Source organism: Liolophura sinensis, chromosome 10 (assembly GCF_032854445.1).
Source record: "Liolophura sinensis isolate JHLJ2023 chromosome 10, CUHK_Ljap_v2, whole genome shotgun sequence".
Lineage (NCBI taxonomy): Eukaryota > Metazoa > Mollusca > Polyplacophora > Chitonida > Chitonidae > Liolophura > Liolophura sinensis.
Genome location: NC_088304.1, coordinates 22,345,264 through 22,360,474, shown reverse-complemented (window position 1 = coordinate 22,360,474; position 15,211 = coordinate 22,345,264). Strand labels below are relative to the sequence as shown.

The window sequence follows — 15,211 nt, the reverse complement described above, 5'->3', positions numbered from 1 at the left end:
ATTAACATTCAGCATTTAAATATTATTTCAGTGCAGCCTAGCATCACTTAAAAGTCTTGTGAGTTACACAAATAAATGTATACAGGTGCATCCACTGGTCAAAATGACTGGTCATTTACTCGTGCCAAGGAGTCCAAAATAAGAACGATCACACCCACATTTTGATATGGACAGCTACACTTATCTTTCACATACCAAAATATTTCTTAAAATCTCTTAAATTTTACATAAACCTCATTAATCAGAAATTCATGTATTGTTTATCTTCTGTAGTATATTAAATTTTCAGTCAAACACACGATAAGATTTCAAAGAAAAATATCTTGCATTAATTTATTTATTTATTTATTTGATTGGTGTTTTACGTCGTACTCAAGAATATTTCACTTATACGACAGATGGCGGGTGGAAACTGGGCAGAGCTCGGGGAAACCCACTACTATCCACAGGTTGCTGACAGACCTTCTCACATATGGCCGAAGAGGAAACCAGCATGAGCTGGACTATAACTCACAGCGACCGCATTAGTGAGTGTTTCAAGGGTATCTTGCATTAACAATTAACATGCAAATTAAGTTATCCATTAGATGAGAAAATTAGTATATATTTATTACTGTTTACCTGTTTTCACAGAAACAGTGGTGTTACATAAACATACATTCCTTGGTATATTCTCTTCCCGTCACAGATTTGTCTGTTTGGCTTCTAACAATCAGATGACCTAGGTATGAAAAAGGACAGAATATTTATGTACACTTCAACACATTGACACACCTTAGAGTGCAGGATCTTTTAAAGTCTGAAAAAGAATAGAATATACTTTGCTACACACTGACACACCTCAACTTGCAGGACCTTCTAAAGTTTGAAACACAACAGAATATAGGCCTCTACACCATGCCACACCTCAGAGTGCAGTATCTTCTAAAGTCTGAAGCAGAACAGAACATACTTGTCTACACACTGATACACCCCAGTATGCAGAATCGTCTAAAGTCTACAACAGAAAAGAACATACTTTGCTACACACTAACACACCCAGGATCTTCTACAGTCTAAAGCAGAACAGAACATACTTGTCTACACACTGACACACCCCAGTATGCAGAATCTTCTAAAGTCTACAACAGAAAAGAACATACTTTGCTACACACTAACACACCCAGGATCTTCTACAGTCTAAAGCAGAACAGAACATACTTGTCTACACACTGACACACCCCAGTATGCAGAATCTTCTAAAGTCTACAACAGAAAAGAACATACTTTGCTACACACTAACACACCCAGGATCTTCTACAGTCTAAAGCAGAACAGAACATACTTGTCTACACACTGACACACCCAAGTATGCAGGATCTTCTAAAGTCGGAAACAGAACAGAATACACCTCTCTACAGACTGAAACATCTTGGTACTCAAAAACATCCGTGCGCATCTGGAGAACTGGTATAAAACACAACAGAATATACAGTGCACCTCTACACACACCTCAGTGCTCAGGATCATCTGAAGTCTAAAACAGAACAGAATATACACCATCCTTTAAACACTGACACACTCATCCAGTGCAGGGTGACATGAAGTGTAAACACCAACAGAATATAGGCCTCTACACAATGACACACCTCAGGGTGCAGGGTCAATCAAAGTCTGAACACAACAGAATATAGTCCTCTGCACAATGTCATACATCAGGGCTCAGGATCATCTGAAGTCTAAAACACAATAGAACATAAACCTTTACACAATGACACACCTCAGAGTACAGGGTCACGGGAAGTCTGAAACACAACAGAATATAGACCTCTACACACTGACGCATCTCAGTACTCAGGATCATCTAAGTCTAAAACACATCAAACCTCTACACAATGACACCCCTTAGAGTACAGGGACATCAGAAGTCTAAAACACAACAGAATATATGCCTCAACACTCTGATGTATCTCAAGAGTGCAGGGTCATATGATGTCTGAAACACAACAGAATATGCACCTCTACACACTGACGTATCTCAGTACTCAGGATCATCTGAAGTCTAAAACTCAACAGAATATAGACCTCTGCACCATGACAAACCTCAGAGTGCAGGATCATCTGAAGTCTAAGACACAACAGAATACAGACCTCTGCACCATGACACACCTCAGAGTGCAGGATCATCTGAAGTCTAAAACTCAACAGAATACAGACCTCTGCACCATGACACACCTCAGAGTGCACGATCATCTGAAGTCTAAAACTCAACAGAATACAGACCTCTGCACCATGACACACCTCAGAGTGCAGGATCATCTGAAGTCTAAGACACAACAGCACCATGACACACCTCAGAGTGCAGGATCATCTGAAGTCTAAAACTCAACAGAATACAGACCTCTGCACCATGACACACCTCAGAGTGCAGGATCATCTCAAGTCTAAGACACAACAGAATATAGACCTCTGCACCATGACACACCTCAGAGTGCAGGATCATCTCAAGTCTAAGACACAACAGAATATAGACCTCTGCACCATGACACACCTCAGAGTGCAGGATCATCTGAAGTCTAAAACTCAACAGAATATAGACCTCTGCACCATGACACACCTCAGAGTGCAGGATCATCTGAAGTCTAAAACTCAACAGAATACAGACCTCTGCACCATGAAACACCTCAGAGTGCAGGATCATCTGAAGTCTACAACTCAAAAGAATACAGACCTCTGCACCAGGACACACCTCAGAGTGCAGGATCATCTGAAGTCTAAAACTCAACAGAATACAGACCTCTGCACCATGACACACCTCAGAGTGCAGGATCATCTGAAGTCTAAAACTCAACAGAATATAGACCTCTGCACCATGACACACCTCAGAGTGCAGGATCATCTGAAGTCTAAGACACAACAGAATACAGACCTCTGCACCATGACACACCTCAGAGTGCAGGATCATCTGAAGTCTAAAACTCAACAGAATACAGACCTCTGCACCATGACACACGTAAGAGTGCAGGATCATCTGAAGTCTAAAACTCAACAGAATACAGACCTCTGCACCATGACACACCTCAGAGTGCAGGATCATCTGAAGTCTAAGACACAACAGCACCATGACACACCTCAGAGTGCAGGATCATCTGAAGTCTAAAACTCAACAGAATACAGACCTCTGCACCATGACACACCTCAGAGTGCAGGGTCATCTGAAGTCTAAAACTCAACAGAATACAGACCGCTGCACCATGACACACCTCAGAGTGCAGGATCATCTGAAGTCTAAAACTCAACAGAATATAGACCTCTGCACTATGACACAACTCAGAGTGCAGGATCATCTGAAGTCTAAAACTCAACAGAATACATGTAAATACATCCATACACACTGGTGCTCAGTGGTTCAAGTACAAAAGCCAGAAAAAAAATTACTGCTCGAAATGATATGAAGAAAATACACAACGGTGCACATGGACAGTTAGAAACACAGAGAACAGGCTATGGTTACATCTAGGAATGGTGTTTATGTATATCAGAGATAAGTATGTGACATTTACTGATCATGACTCTTAGCAAACCATGCTTCCAAGTTCAATACCCTCCACATGATAATTGCTCTTCTTTTCTGGCTGGTGTTGTTGTAAGTTGAATGCCATACTCAATGATTCATAACTAACATCAATATGGTTTATCAGTGGAGGAAAGGAGAATCACAACATTGAAGCTATAGTCCCAGCATAACTGAGAGCTTGATTCTTCAATGGTCAAGGCATTTGCAATTTGAGACAGACAACCTACATGTACCTGACAATCTATACTCTGTACAAAACTGCATGTAAAGTGACTCGTGAAAGAACCTAAACAAGGCAATCAGAGAATACAGGTAGCTTGCCTGATTGAGCAGTTTGTACAACTGCATAATGTTCAAGTCACGTGATACATTCAAATATTGACCTCTAAACCAAAAAATAAAAGTAGAATGATTGACGCTGTCATACAGAGATATTATCCTCTAATTATATAATATTATTATTAACATAGAAATAACTAGAATTACTATAATTATCACAACTATGACTGTTTATGGTATGCGTAAAGATTGCAGAGCAGTGACTTCATATGTTATGGAGTTAAAAATCATTGCAGTGCTAACAGACAACTTTACCACAGAGGTCTTTGATGTGCAAATCACAAACAGCATTAGGCAATCCATGTACTATGGAAGGCAAGCGCAACCGGGTGAATAGCTGAACAAAATGTTGAACTATGAGGTGAAAGACTTCCTTGGTCTTTGATATTCAAATCGCTACCAATGACTGACTATCTATGTACTTTGGGTGGCCACTGCAACCCTATGATTGGTCAAAAACTTTAACCAAACTGGACACTGCCACCCCCACCAACAGCATCCGATCCCTCTTTCACAATACCTCTCCTTACTTCGCACAGCGAGGTAAAAATGTATGTACAGTGGCTCATGACAGAATCTATAAAACGGTTGACCATTGCTTTGAGCATCACAACTTGGCATTTAGAAATGAATAACGGTTGACATAACATGTACTGTATTTACATTTATATGTACCAGAACAGCCAGTTCTTTGGCCGTATGTGGGAAGGTCTGTCAGCAACCTGCGGATGTTTGTGGGTTTCCCTTGGGCTCTGCCTGGTTTCCACCAACCATAATGCTGGTCGTCATCATATCTGTGAAATATTCTTGAGTACGGCGTAAAACACCAATCAAATAAATAAATAAATAAAGTTACTTTGGAAAATACATAATGTGATGGGGCTCGTTTCACACAGCCATTTCTGATTAACAAATATGAGTTAATATTTTTAACACAATTAGAGAGGAAATCTTTGGGCCTATAACTTAAAGTTTTGAGGATGTATTAATAAAAATTATCTTGGGATTTTTAAATTTAAAATTTCCAGTTCCAGTTCCAAAAGTATATCTGTTGGGTACAAATAACCTCCAAACACTGATATTCCAAAAATGGCCCTTACTGGTACTTTTAAGCTTTTAATATAATGATTTTTCCTCATTAATTTCTCTAAAATCCCTATCTTATCCATTTTATATCATCACATAAAAAAGGAATCTCTGCTGATTTACCCTTCATTTTAACACTCAGCAATGAATTTTTTACAGAAGGCCTACAGGCTTGTTTTAACCACCCCACAGCTCAGCTGTTACCTGCTTGCACAGGAAGCAAATGGTTAATATTTGTAAATTACACGAAGTGTATGCTAATTTCTGAGCTTACCTGACTAATAACCAGTGGATGGCTTTAAATTTGCCGTGTTGACAGGAAAACAATGTATGCACCCGCCACCCAGCAACACGTGTTGCACTGGGCTATACCCCAGATTAAGCATGAGTTTACATGAACTTCACATAGAGATATTGATCTAACAGCTAGACGATCCAGTTAACCTACATACATGTGTAAAATGTATCACAGATTAGGGTAAATGTAATCAGATCTTTGCTACACTATCTTTGATAGCACCCTGATGGCGTTGAACTTTTAAGATTTATCATTTCTAGAAAGGGCAGGGCAAGATAGTTTTGTCACTGGGCACGTGTAAACATGTATGTGTATACACCGGTCAATGTAACCTGATTCCTCAATGTTATCATTGTACAGTGTTACGGTGGTAAAATGCTTAGTTAAAAGTCTGAAGTTTAAGTTGATGATCAGATAGTCTGAACTACGTCTACATGACATGTAAACAACAACAACTCAATGGCATCCATCTACAACTTCAAGTGCCAGTGTGTGCATCCGTGGCTTAGCTGGATAGCGCACTAGCACAGCGTAATGATCCTCTCACCAATGCAGTTGCTGTAAGTTCAAGCACAGCTCATGGTGGCTTCCTCTCCAGCCATACATGGAAAGGTCTGCCAGCAACCTGTGAATGGCCTTGGGTTTCCTTCGGGCTTTGTCCGGTTCCCTCCCACCACAATGCTGGCTGCCGTTGTATAAGTGAAATATTCTTGAGTACGGCGTAAAACCCCAATCAAATAAATAAATAAATCAAGTACCGGTAACATGCATGAAGCTTTCTAACTATGAAGATGTTCTTGGCTGTAAGCACAAATTTAAATGCCAAACGTCATGGCAGTCAGGCAAGATTCCTTGGCTGCACTTCTTCAGGACATACATAACTCATGCAGGGCTCAAGATTATCTAGAGTCTACAACCAAAACCTGTAGCTAGGCTTCTAGGCTTTTTTTAGGGTGTTGCATTCTTCTCCTAAAATACGCCCTTTTTTTGTTGGACACAATGTCAATAAATAGATAGGCAGTGAAAATTGCCAAACCTGCCCTTGTTCATCAGGCACACTGTCAATAGGTAGGGGAAATTACAAAACCTGTCGCTTTTGTCATGCACAATGTCAATAGACAGGCAGGGGAATTGCCAAACTTGCCCCTTTTTTGAGAAATACACCTTTGCACCCTGCCCCTTTTGATTTCTAGTTCATCATAATATATACCCTTGCCAACATGTATGCACACTAATACACTTTGCATACCATTGTTCAAAATGATCTCAAAATAAAATCTGTTCACAATCCATTTCAGATTATAACACAGCAACTTCTACTATTTGCTACCTGCAGGGTTCCCAGCTGTGAACGCACTTTTCAAGGACAAGTCTGATTATAAGTATAAACAATCATGTTGAGATTATCATTAACGGGAACTACTTTGGTAGCTTATCGATTGATCTATTTCAAACTCAACACTACATGATTTTAAAAATCAAGTAGGGCTACGTCCTTGACTTATCTCATCTTAATGACTTTCAATGTCTTGAAAACAATTCATCAAAAGTCAAGTATTTTCAAGAACCAGTGGGTGACCTTGGTTGCGAAATGAGGTAATTCTTCTCCACCAACGCAACTGAGAAATTTACAGACAGTGGGATTTGTGGTCAGGAACATTTGCCACTGTTCACACGCGCATTAAACTTACCTAGAACAAATCGATGTCAACCCACCAAGTAGATATTCACTTGGAATTTTATTTTTCATAAAAACAACCAGGTTTGCCACAGACCCTTTGGCTTTGCAGTCACGACTGGTTAGTCAACTACTGGTAATAACTGTGACCACATAGTATACTTGTGTATAGAGTACCAGTGTGTGGCTATAAACTGTCACGGATTTATGAATTTTTCTGACGTTTACATCAGCATGTACCTTTATCTGCTATACTGGTACGCTGATCTTGGAGTAATAGGCCCTAGTCCATCGCGGTGTACAAATCGTTCATATCTCACATCATACACGCATTTTGACTCTCCATTTCCTGATCGCCATGTCATTAATCTTTCAAAGTACGACGTTAAACTCCAAGCACTCACTCACTCAATCTTCCAATCGTTCATGAAGGCCTAGTTATTAATTTAGCACGTTACGAATTAACAAATTAATGTACTCTCACCTGTTCAGTTCGTCAACAAACTCAGCCTGCCCGGAGTATTCTAAATGCCTTCTGTGTCTCCCTGGATAGTTTATCTATTATCCGTGTGGTCTGACGTAACTAGTAGGAAAGTCCACTAAAAGTGAAAGTAAAGTTCTCGCCCCAACAAACCTGAAGAGTAGTAAGGGGAGATTACTCTTCTGGACAAGAAGGCCAGAGCAGGATATTTATGAACATCATTGACGCTGACGTATATAGGCCTAACCTACATACCAACAATATAAATTATGATAAAGATGTACGGACGGAAAATTTTATAGGCCTACAAAACACACATAGATATGGAGATCAAGCACAATTTTAGCATGTAATTACACCAGCGACTAAAAGTGAAAAACAGTGTGAGCTATGCTCACTGCTTAAACATTACTTATTATAGATTGTATAATAATTTATAACACAATTTTGGATGCATACTAACTATTCAGTCTATAACGTTTAAAATGATCTTGATTTGAATTGTACTGATAATAAATTTGGTGCTTTGAAAACATGTACTGAAGCTGCAAGATGCTTGGTGTTTTGTCTGTGTTTCTCAGTAGAAATGGCCTCCTCAAAAAGTTTCCCACCACTCGGAATGTATGTATGTAGGCCTATGTATGACGTATGTATGTATGCATGTATGTATGTATGTATGTATGTATGTATGTATGTATGTATGTATGTTTGTATGTATGTATGCATGCATGGATGCTGTGTTGACTCATATTTTGCAACATGTAATGCAATGAAATCACTCTGCAAATCCTCGGTCAACTGAGAAACAATGTTTTTACCTTTGGGAATACTTCCTTTAACTAATGCAAGCAGTTCGTGTCAAACAAAATGGACAAAGTTTTGTTGATGAAGCAAATAAGACGTATAAATGCCTTTCTGGCTTGGAAGAGAGATAATGGTTAATTTATTTATTTGTGTTTTACGACGTACTCAACAATATTTCATTTATAGGACGGCGGCTAGCATTATGGTGGGAGGAAACCGGGCGTAACCTGAAGGAAACCCACGACCATCCGCAGGTTGCTGGAAGACCTTCCCACTTTCCGTCGGAGAGGAAGCCAGCATGAGCTGGACTTGAACTCGACCGCATTGGCGAGAGGCTCCTGGATCATCACGCTGCGCTAGCGCGCTAACCAACTCAACCACGGAGGCCCCCGAGAGATAAAGAGGGGAGGGAACTTGAAGGAACATTTTCCTCTGCAATCCGTCTTTATTTTATCAAATCAGATTTTATCAAACCATGTGGCTGCGTTGACTGCCTCGTTCTAACGGGTATAGTAATAACTGAAACACCTGGCTTGATAGCTAATGAATATTAATCAAAGTATCCATTCAAATAGTAGTTTCCTTATAATGTTGGAGAACAGACAAATTGTGATGTGAATATATTTCTTGTAGCATAAGATCGCTTCTACACGCGACGCATTCCTTTGCCAGCTCGAGTAAGTAAATATCTGGCTAGATGATGATTACAGTCCATATGAAGACTTTTGCTTAGCCATCGAATTAAGGCAGAAAACGAAGTGTCGTAAGTGGGAAGTTCTGCCAGGATTTGGTGGCGGGGGGGGGGGAGCCGCCGGGCTCTACTCTGTTTCCTCTTTTCATATAATTCTGCCGTCGTTGTATAAGAGAAACATTCTTGAGTATGGCACAAATTAAATAAATAAATAAAAAAGAAAAAGAAGTGACATAAAATCTTTGCGATGTACTGAGTTGGGTCTGGCTTGATTTGATTTAATCTGTTGCAACCAGATCACGACACAATACACGGAACTTTCCGCGCATTTAAGATTGTTCTGTGTGTGTTTTCCTTTTTTTTCAAGTTCACACCTATAAATAAAATTAAAATATCACACTTGGTAAATTTCAAATGGTAGACAAAGGAGATAGCAAACAGCAGATCACCTAATGATTTTTGACTCGATGTGATGGACAAGCACTTACATTCACCAACTATATAATGGCGCAAGGAGGAATTACACGTTCCGTCTGTATCAGACTGTTACGAAGTAAGAAATGAGGACGGACTCAAGCAAAGAGAAGCATGCAGTCTGCAGTTTTCAATAATGACGGAAAGACACGGGGAATGTTCCAAACGAACGAATTAAATCAATGTTCTGTGCTAATTTTAAAGTTATCCTTAAGGGGCCTCCGTGGCTCAGTCGGTTAGCGCGCTAGCGCAGCGTAGTGACCCAGAAGCCTCTCACCAATGCGGTCGCTGTGAGTTCAAGACCAGCTCATGCTGGCTTCCTCTCCGGCCGTACGTGGGAAGGTCTGCCAGCAACCTGCGGATGGTCGTGGGTTTCCGCCGGGCTCTGCCCGGTTCCCTCCCACCATAATGCTGGCCGCCGTCGTATAAGTGAAATATTCTTGAGTACGGCGTAAAACACCAATCAAAAAAAAAAAAAAAAAAAAAAGTTATCCTTAAACTGGGCCGCAGGCTTTGTTAATCAAAATGTGTATCTCAGCTGCGCTTGGATAGCCACTGTTCGTAGATCCAAGGAGGAGATCTTATTTAGCGGGATAATTACACGGCCCTTGTCCTAGGTTAAGCGCAGTCAGACACAATTATAAACTGAGATTATGTTGTGCATGACATACAGCTCATTTCAGGCTCCATTCGGAGAATGTATTAATAAAACCTTGACTGAGGTAAATCGACAAGAGGCCGTCTTCTGCTTTTTGAATTCAAAGTTGTCAGTCACTTTTACACTCTTTGAACGGTATTTAGAAACAGACTTGGCGAATGACAGTTCATACACTAAATATTTATTAAAAGCCAAAAAATATCACCAAAGAATATCAATCACAATGTAATTATGACTCATGTTTATCACAGGTAAGACAATAACGTGACCATTTACTTATTTGCGCTAATTTACCTTATGTAAACTTAAATAACTATGATTGCAAACGAAAAAAGTGGCCTACACACGTGTTTTTGTTTTTTTTTAACCTGGCTTAACATCCTTAAAATTTGGTGAATTTGTGACATACCGGCACTAAATAGATTTAATCGATTTCTTGTCTTCATATGTGTTATGAATCACATCTATACCGGACGTGTCCATTATTGGAGCACTCGGTAGTGTTTATTACTTAATCATAGCGCAGTGAATGCATGGCCGCCAGATGCGACAATCAACATCGCAACAACACCATAAAAACACTACCCAGGCACTACGGAGTGTTTAATTATTTTCTTTTGCGTTAATAAAGTCAAAGATGGACTTGTAACATAGTGGTCAGTAAGGAACAGCGAAAAAACAACAACCATACCAGCAAATCATAGCATTGCCAACCAACCAAAAATGCTCACTCCACACACATTTATCTCTCGCGTATTCCGTCTTTATGTCCATAACCAGCGTCTCACATGGTTATCTCATACCCTCATCGTATCATACGGCCAACGCCTATATCTCCACAGTATCACACAGTGGTCACATATCCTCATCATATCATACGGTCAACGTCTATATCTTCACAGTATCAAACGATTGTCGCCAATCTCCACAGTATCACACAGTTGTTACATACCTCCATCGTATCATACGGTCAACATCTATATCTCCACAGTATCACACGGTTGTCATCTATCTCCACTGTATCACACAGTGGTATCATATCCTCATCGTATCACACAACCAACATCTATATCTCCACAGCATCACACAGTTGTCACCTATCTCCACAGTATCATACAGTGGTCACATACCCTCATCATATCATACGGCCAACATCCATATCTCCACAGTAACACGGTGGTCACATATCCCCTTCGTATCATACGGCCAACACTAATACCTCCACAGTATCTCACGCTTGTCACTCATCACCATTCTATCATAGGTCAACATTTGTATCTCCACAGTATCACACGGTTGTCATCTATCTCCACAGTATCACACATACCCTCATCGTATCATACAGTCAACATCTATATCTCCACTGTGTCACACGGCTGTCACACATCCCCATCGTATCATACGGCCAACATCTATATCTCCACAGTATCACACAGTTGTCACCTATCTCCACAGTATCACACAGTGGTCACATATCCTCACCGTATCATACGGCCAACATCTATATCTCCGCAGCAGCACACGGTTGCCGCGTACCTCATATCACATGGTGGTCACATATCCCATCGTATCACAGGCTGGTCACATATCCTCATCGTATCACACGGTGGTCACATATCCTCATCGTATCACAGGCTGGTCACATCTCTCTACATTATCACACGGCTGTCACACATCCCCATTGTATCATACGGCCAACATCTATACCTCCACAGTTACTACGGTTATCTAATACCCTAATAGTATCATAAGGTAACGACCTGTATATCCACAGTTTCAGACGGTTATCTCATGCCTCTATCATATCATAAGGTCAACATCTATATCTCCATAGTAACATACGGTTATCTCACACTCCCATCGTATCTTATTGAAACATCTCCACAGCATCACATGGTTATCCTATATCCCCTCGTATCAAACGACCAAAGCGTACATCTCCATAGTAGATCTCATAGCCCCATTGTATCATAAGGCAACCATCTACATATCCCCACTGTATCAAATCGTCGAGGGGCCTCCGTGGCTCAGTTGGTTATCGCGCTAGTGCAGCGTAATGACCCAGCTCATGCTGGCTTCCTCTCCCGCCGTAAGTGGGAAGGTCTGCCAGCAATCTAGGGTTGGTCCTGGGTTTCTCCCAGGCTCTGCCCGGTTTCCGCCCACCATAATGCTGGCCGCCGTCGTATAAGTGAAATATTCTTGAGTACGGCGTAAAACACCAATCAAATAAATAAATAAATAAATAAATAAATCAAGCTCATATAACTACATGTGCCTGTTTATGACCTTAGAAATCAGTGATACATGGATATGCATATTATTTAATCTGAATTGAACATACCACCAATTATGGTGATAGCAGTTTCATTGTCTAGTTGCAGGTTGCGGCAGACCTTCCCACGTACGGCCGGAGAGGAAGCCAGCATGAGCTGGACTTGAACTCACAGCGACCGCATTGGTGAGAGACTCCTGGGTGATTACGCTGCGTTAGCGCGCTAACCAACTGAGCCACGGAGGCCCCAATTTCCTGCAATAACAATTATCCCGGGAGTCGGGCGCGACAACATATACCGTGTTTCCTTTTGGCCATGCCGGCAGAGTGCTGCCGCCACTGAATGAGATACTATGCCGAAGACACCAGACATGACACCCCACCCAGTCCGATTATACTGATACCGGGCCAAGCAGTTATGTTTTTTTGTTCCAGCCTCTCTTTACTGAGCGCCAAGCTGGGGTAGCAAGGTGTATATGTACATAGCAAAGAGTTGAGTGCATCAGCTGTGCTACCAAAGGTATTTAAATTGTCATTGGCTGTAAAGTGACTGTAAATTCTCTCATTCATGATGGATTAATGCCTTTTCTATAGACTGAGACAGTCACCATTGTTCTATACAACTGGTGCAAAGTCCGGCCGATCATGTGACATGTCATGTGATACGGTTGGCGCGAGATGAAAATGGCGGAAAAAATGCCTGAGGCGAAAGTTGTTGTCATGGTAATTTTAGCAGTTTGTGCTTGTTTCCAAGATGCATCTGCTGTGAAAGGGGGAATGCTCTATCCGCGAGAATCGGAGAGTCGGCAGATCAACGAGCTGAATGGAATGTGGGATTTTCGGGCGGACATGTCTCCGTCACGGAACACGGGCTTCGACAAGCATTGGTTTGCAGGACGGTTACGTCAAGTAAGATGGCCTGGCTGTTAATACAGCCTGACTCTTCAGTGTTAGACTGCACCAATTTGCATCGATGTTTTACGTTGTACGTGAAATCTTTTTTTTTCCATTGTCTGAGGGGGGTATAAAAAGTAAAAGTTAAAAAGGGAAAAATTTGTTAATGGACTGTTTAAGCCAATTTTCCTGTTGAAGACGTGTATGTGATCGGAAAGATGTGAAAACAAGAAAAGCATAAAGATGTCAATCTTGGAGCAGGATATAAAAATAAAAGAGAACCTTTTAATCTTCTAATTTGTGGAAAATGTAGTCTATTATGGCAACTTTTCCTGTTGAAGACATATTTATATGATCGGAAAGCCTTCAAAAACAGAAAAACCACAAAAACATCAACATGATCAATGTCAGACAAAATGAAAAGGTGGATTATCAGTTATATTTCTATTCCATTTTTGGATTGTTTCAACGTACTATGTGACCTGGTCATTTCATGCCATCCAGAGTGTGCCCCTATGTTCATTCTGGGAAGAGCGATTACACAGTCTAATGTAGTTGAAGACAACTTCAGTTGGTGGGAGATGGGTCGAACTAGTTTCCCACTAATATGGTGTGCAAATCTGTTTATCACCAGTTACTTGCCAAAGGTTGGTGGCGTGGCATTAATCAAGAAATAAATAAATAAATAAATAAATAAACAAAGTCTGGAAACAAGCTGCAGCACAATGACAGTGTTTAGCACCAAATAGTATTTTGTCAGGTGTCAGCTGTTTGGCACAGGAAAAATGTGCCTTTAAAATGACATAGTAACTTTTTAATAAAGTCTGGTAGCTGGAACATTTGCTAGTTATGTCCTGCACCAACTTAAAAATTATTTCCAGGCTTGCATTTGATGAATGAATTGGTGGTACTTTTTTTCTTTACAGTCAGGCCCAGTCATCCCCATGCCCGTTCCTTCCAGCTTTAATGACATCACACAGGACAAGCAGTTGCGGGATTTCGTTGGCTGGGTTTGGTATGACAGGGAGTTTTTTGTGTCCTCTGATTGGATGAACAAACGCGTGGTTCTTCGAATTGACAGCGCACATTACAACACTATTGTGGTGAGAAAACCATCATGTTTTAGAGACCTAAAATTCTGATATACTTACATTTATAAAACTTAAGATTTTTGAACACTTGGACTGTATACACATACACACTACTAAACTCACATATCTGATATATGTATGCTATTTATGGATTGTAACTGTTAAATACTTGGGTACAGGGAGTTCAGATATTTAATCTTAGAATCTTAGAATTATTAGTTTGGTTATCAGTTGCCATGGAAACTAAAATATTGTAAAATGTTTTCATGTTGTTATAGTCAGGTCATATATTATTTGATGTGTGAAACACCTAGACATAAGTATTAAAATGCCAAAATTAAGACAAGTATGCCATAATTTCACGCTGAAAAATTTAGACATAAAAGATATTGACAGTTTCACCAGGCATTGTCATTTAAACTCATTTGCATACATTGTATTGATGTAACTTAAAACTGGGGCCTCAGTGGCTTAGGGTTTAGCACCCCAGCACAGCACAATGACCCGGGAGCCTCCCACCAGTATGGTTGCTGTGAGTTCAGGTCCAGCTCATCCTGGCTTCCTCTCGGGCCGTACATGGGAAGGTCTGGCAGCAACCTACAGATGGTTTTGGGTTTCCCCCGGCTCTGCCGGGTTTCCTCCCACCATAATGCCGTCCGCCGTCGTTTAAATATTCTTGAGTTCGGCATAAAACATCAACCAAATAAATATGTAAAGAAAATAACTAAATCTGTAAATGCTAATATTGTTCACCACTATTGTACATGTAAGGGACCTTAAGATGTGATCGACTGCTTTTCCAACTTTTACTTTGTTTCATCCAGTGAAATACATATCAGAAAACAACCTGCATATTTTACCCCATTATTTTATTTCAGTGGGTCAACTC

At 40.5% G+C, this 15,211-nt stretch overlaps 2 protein-coding genes across 5 annotated transcripts in view; one reads left to right on the top strand and one right to left on the bottom strand.

Annotated features, from left to right (window-relative positions):
- The window catches only part of LOC135476539 (uncharacterized), a 324,624-nt gene that overhangs the window by 8,419 nt on the left and 300,994 nt on the right, over positions 1-15,211 (bottom strand). The window contains exon 1 of one of the 4 annotated variants that reach the window (XM_064756587.1): positions 7,442-7,544. The exons of 2 other annotated variants lie outside the window; for them this stretch is intronic. The gene's annotated coding sequence lies outside the window, so the exon portion shown is untranslated. Of the gene's footprint in view, positions 1-621; positions 696-7,441; positions 7,545-15,211 lie in introns of those variants that run through there. One more of the 4 variants, XM_064756588.1, reaches the window with a different exon arrangement.
- The window catches only part of LOC135476543 (beta-glucuronidase-like), a 20,026-nt gene continuing 17,926 nt past the window's right edge, over positions 13,112-15,211 (top strand). The window contains 2 exon segments of the mRNA XM_064756594.1: positions 13,112-13,246; positions 14,158-14,334. Coding sequence (XP_064612664.1) covers positions 13,115-13,246; positions 14,158-14,334 — 309 coding nt within the window. The 5' untranslated portion in view covers positions 13,112-13,114.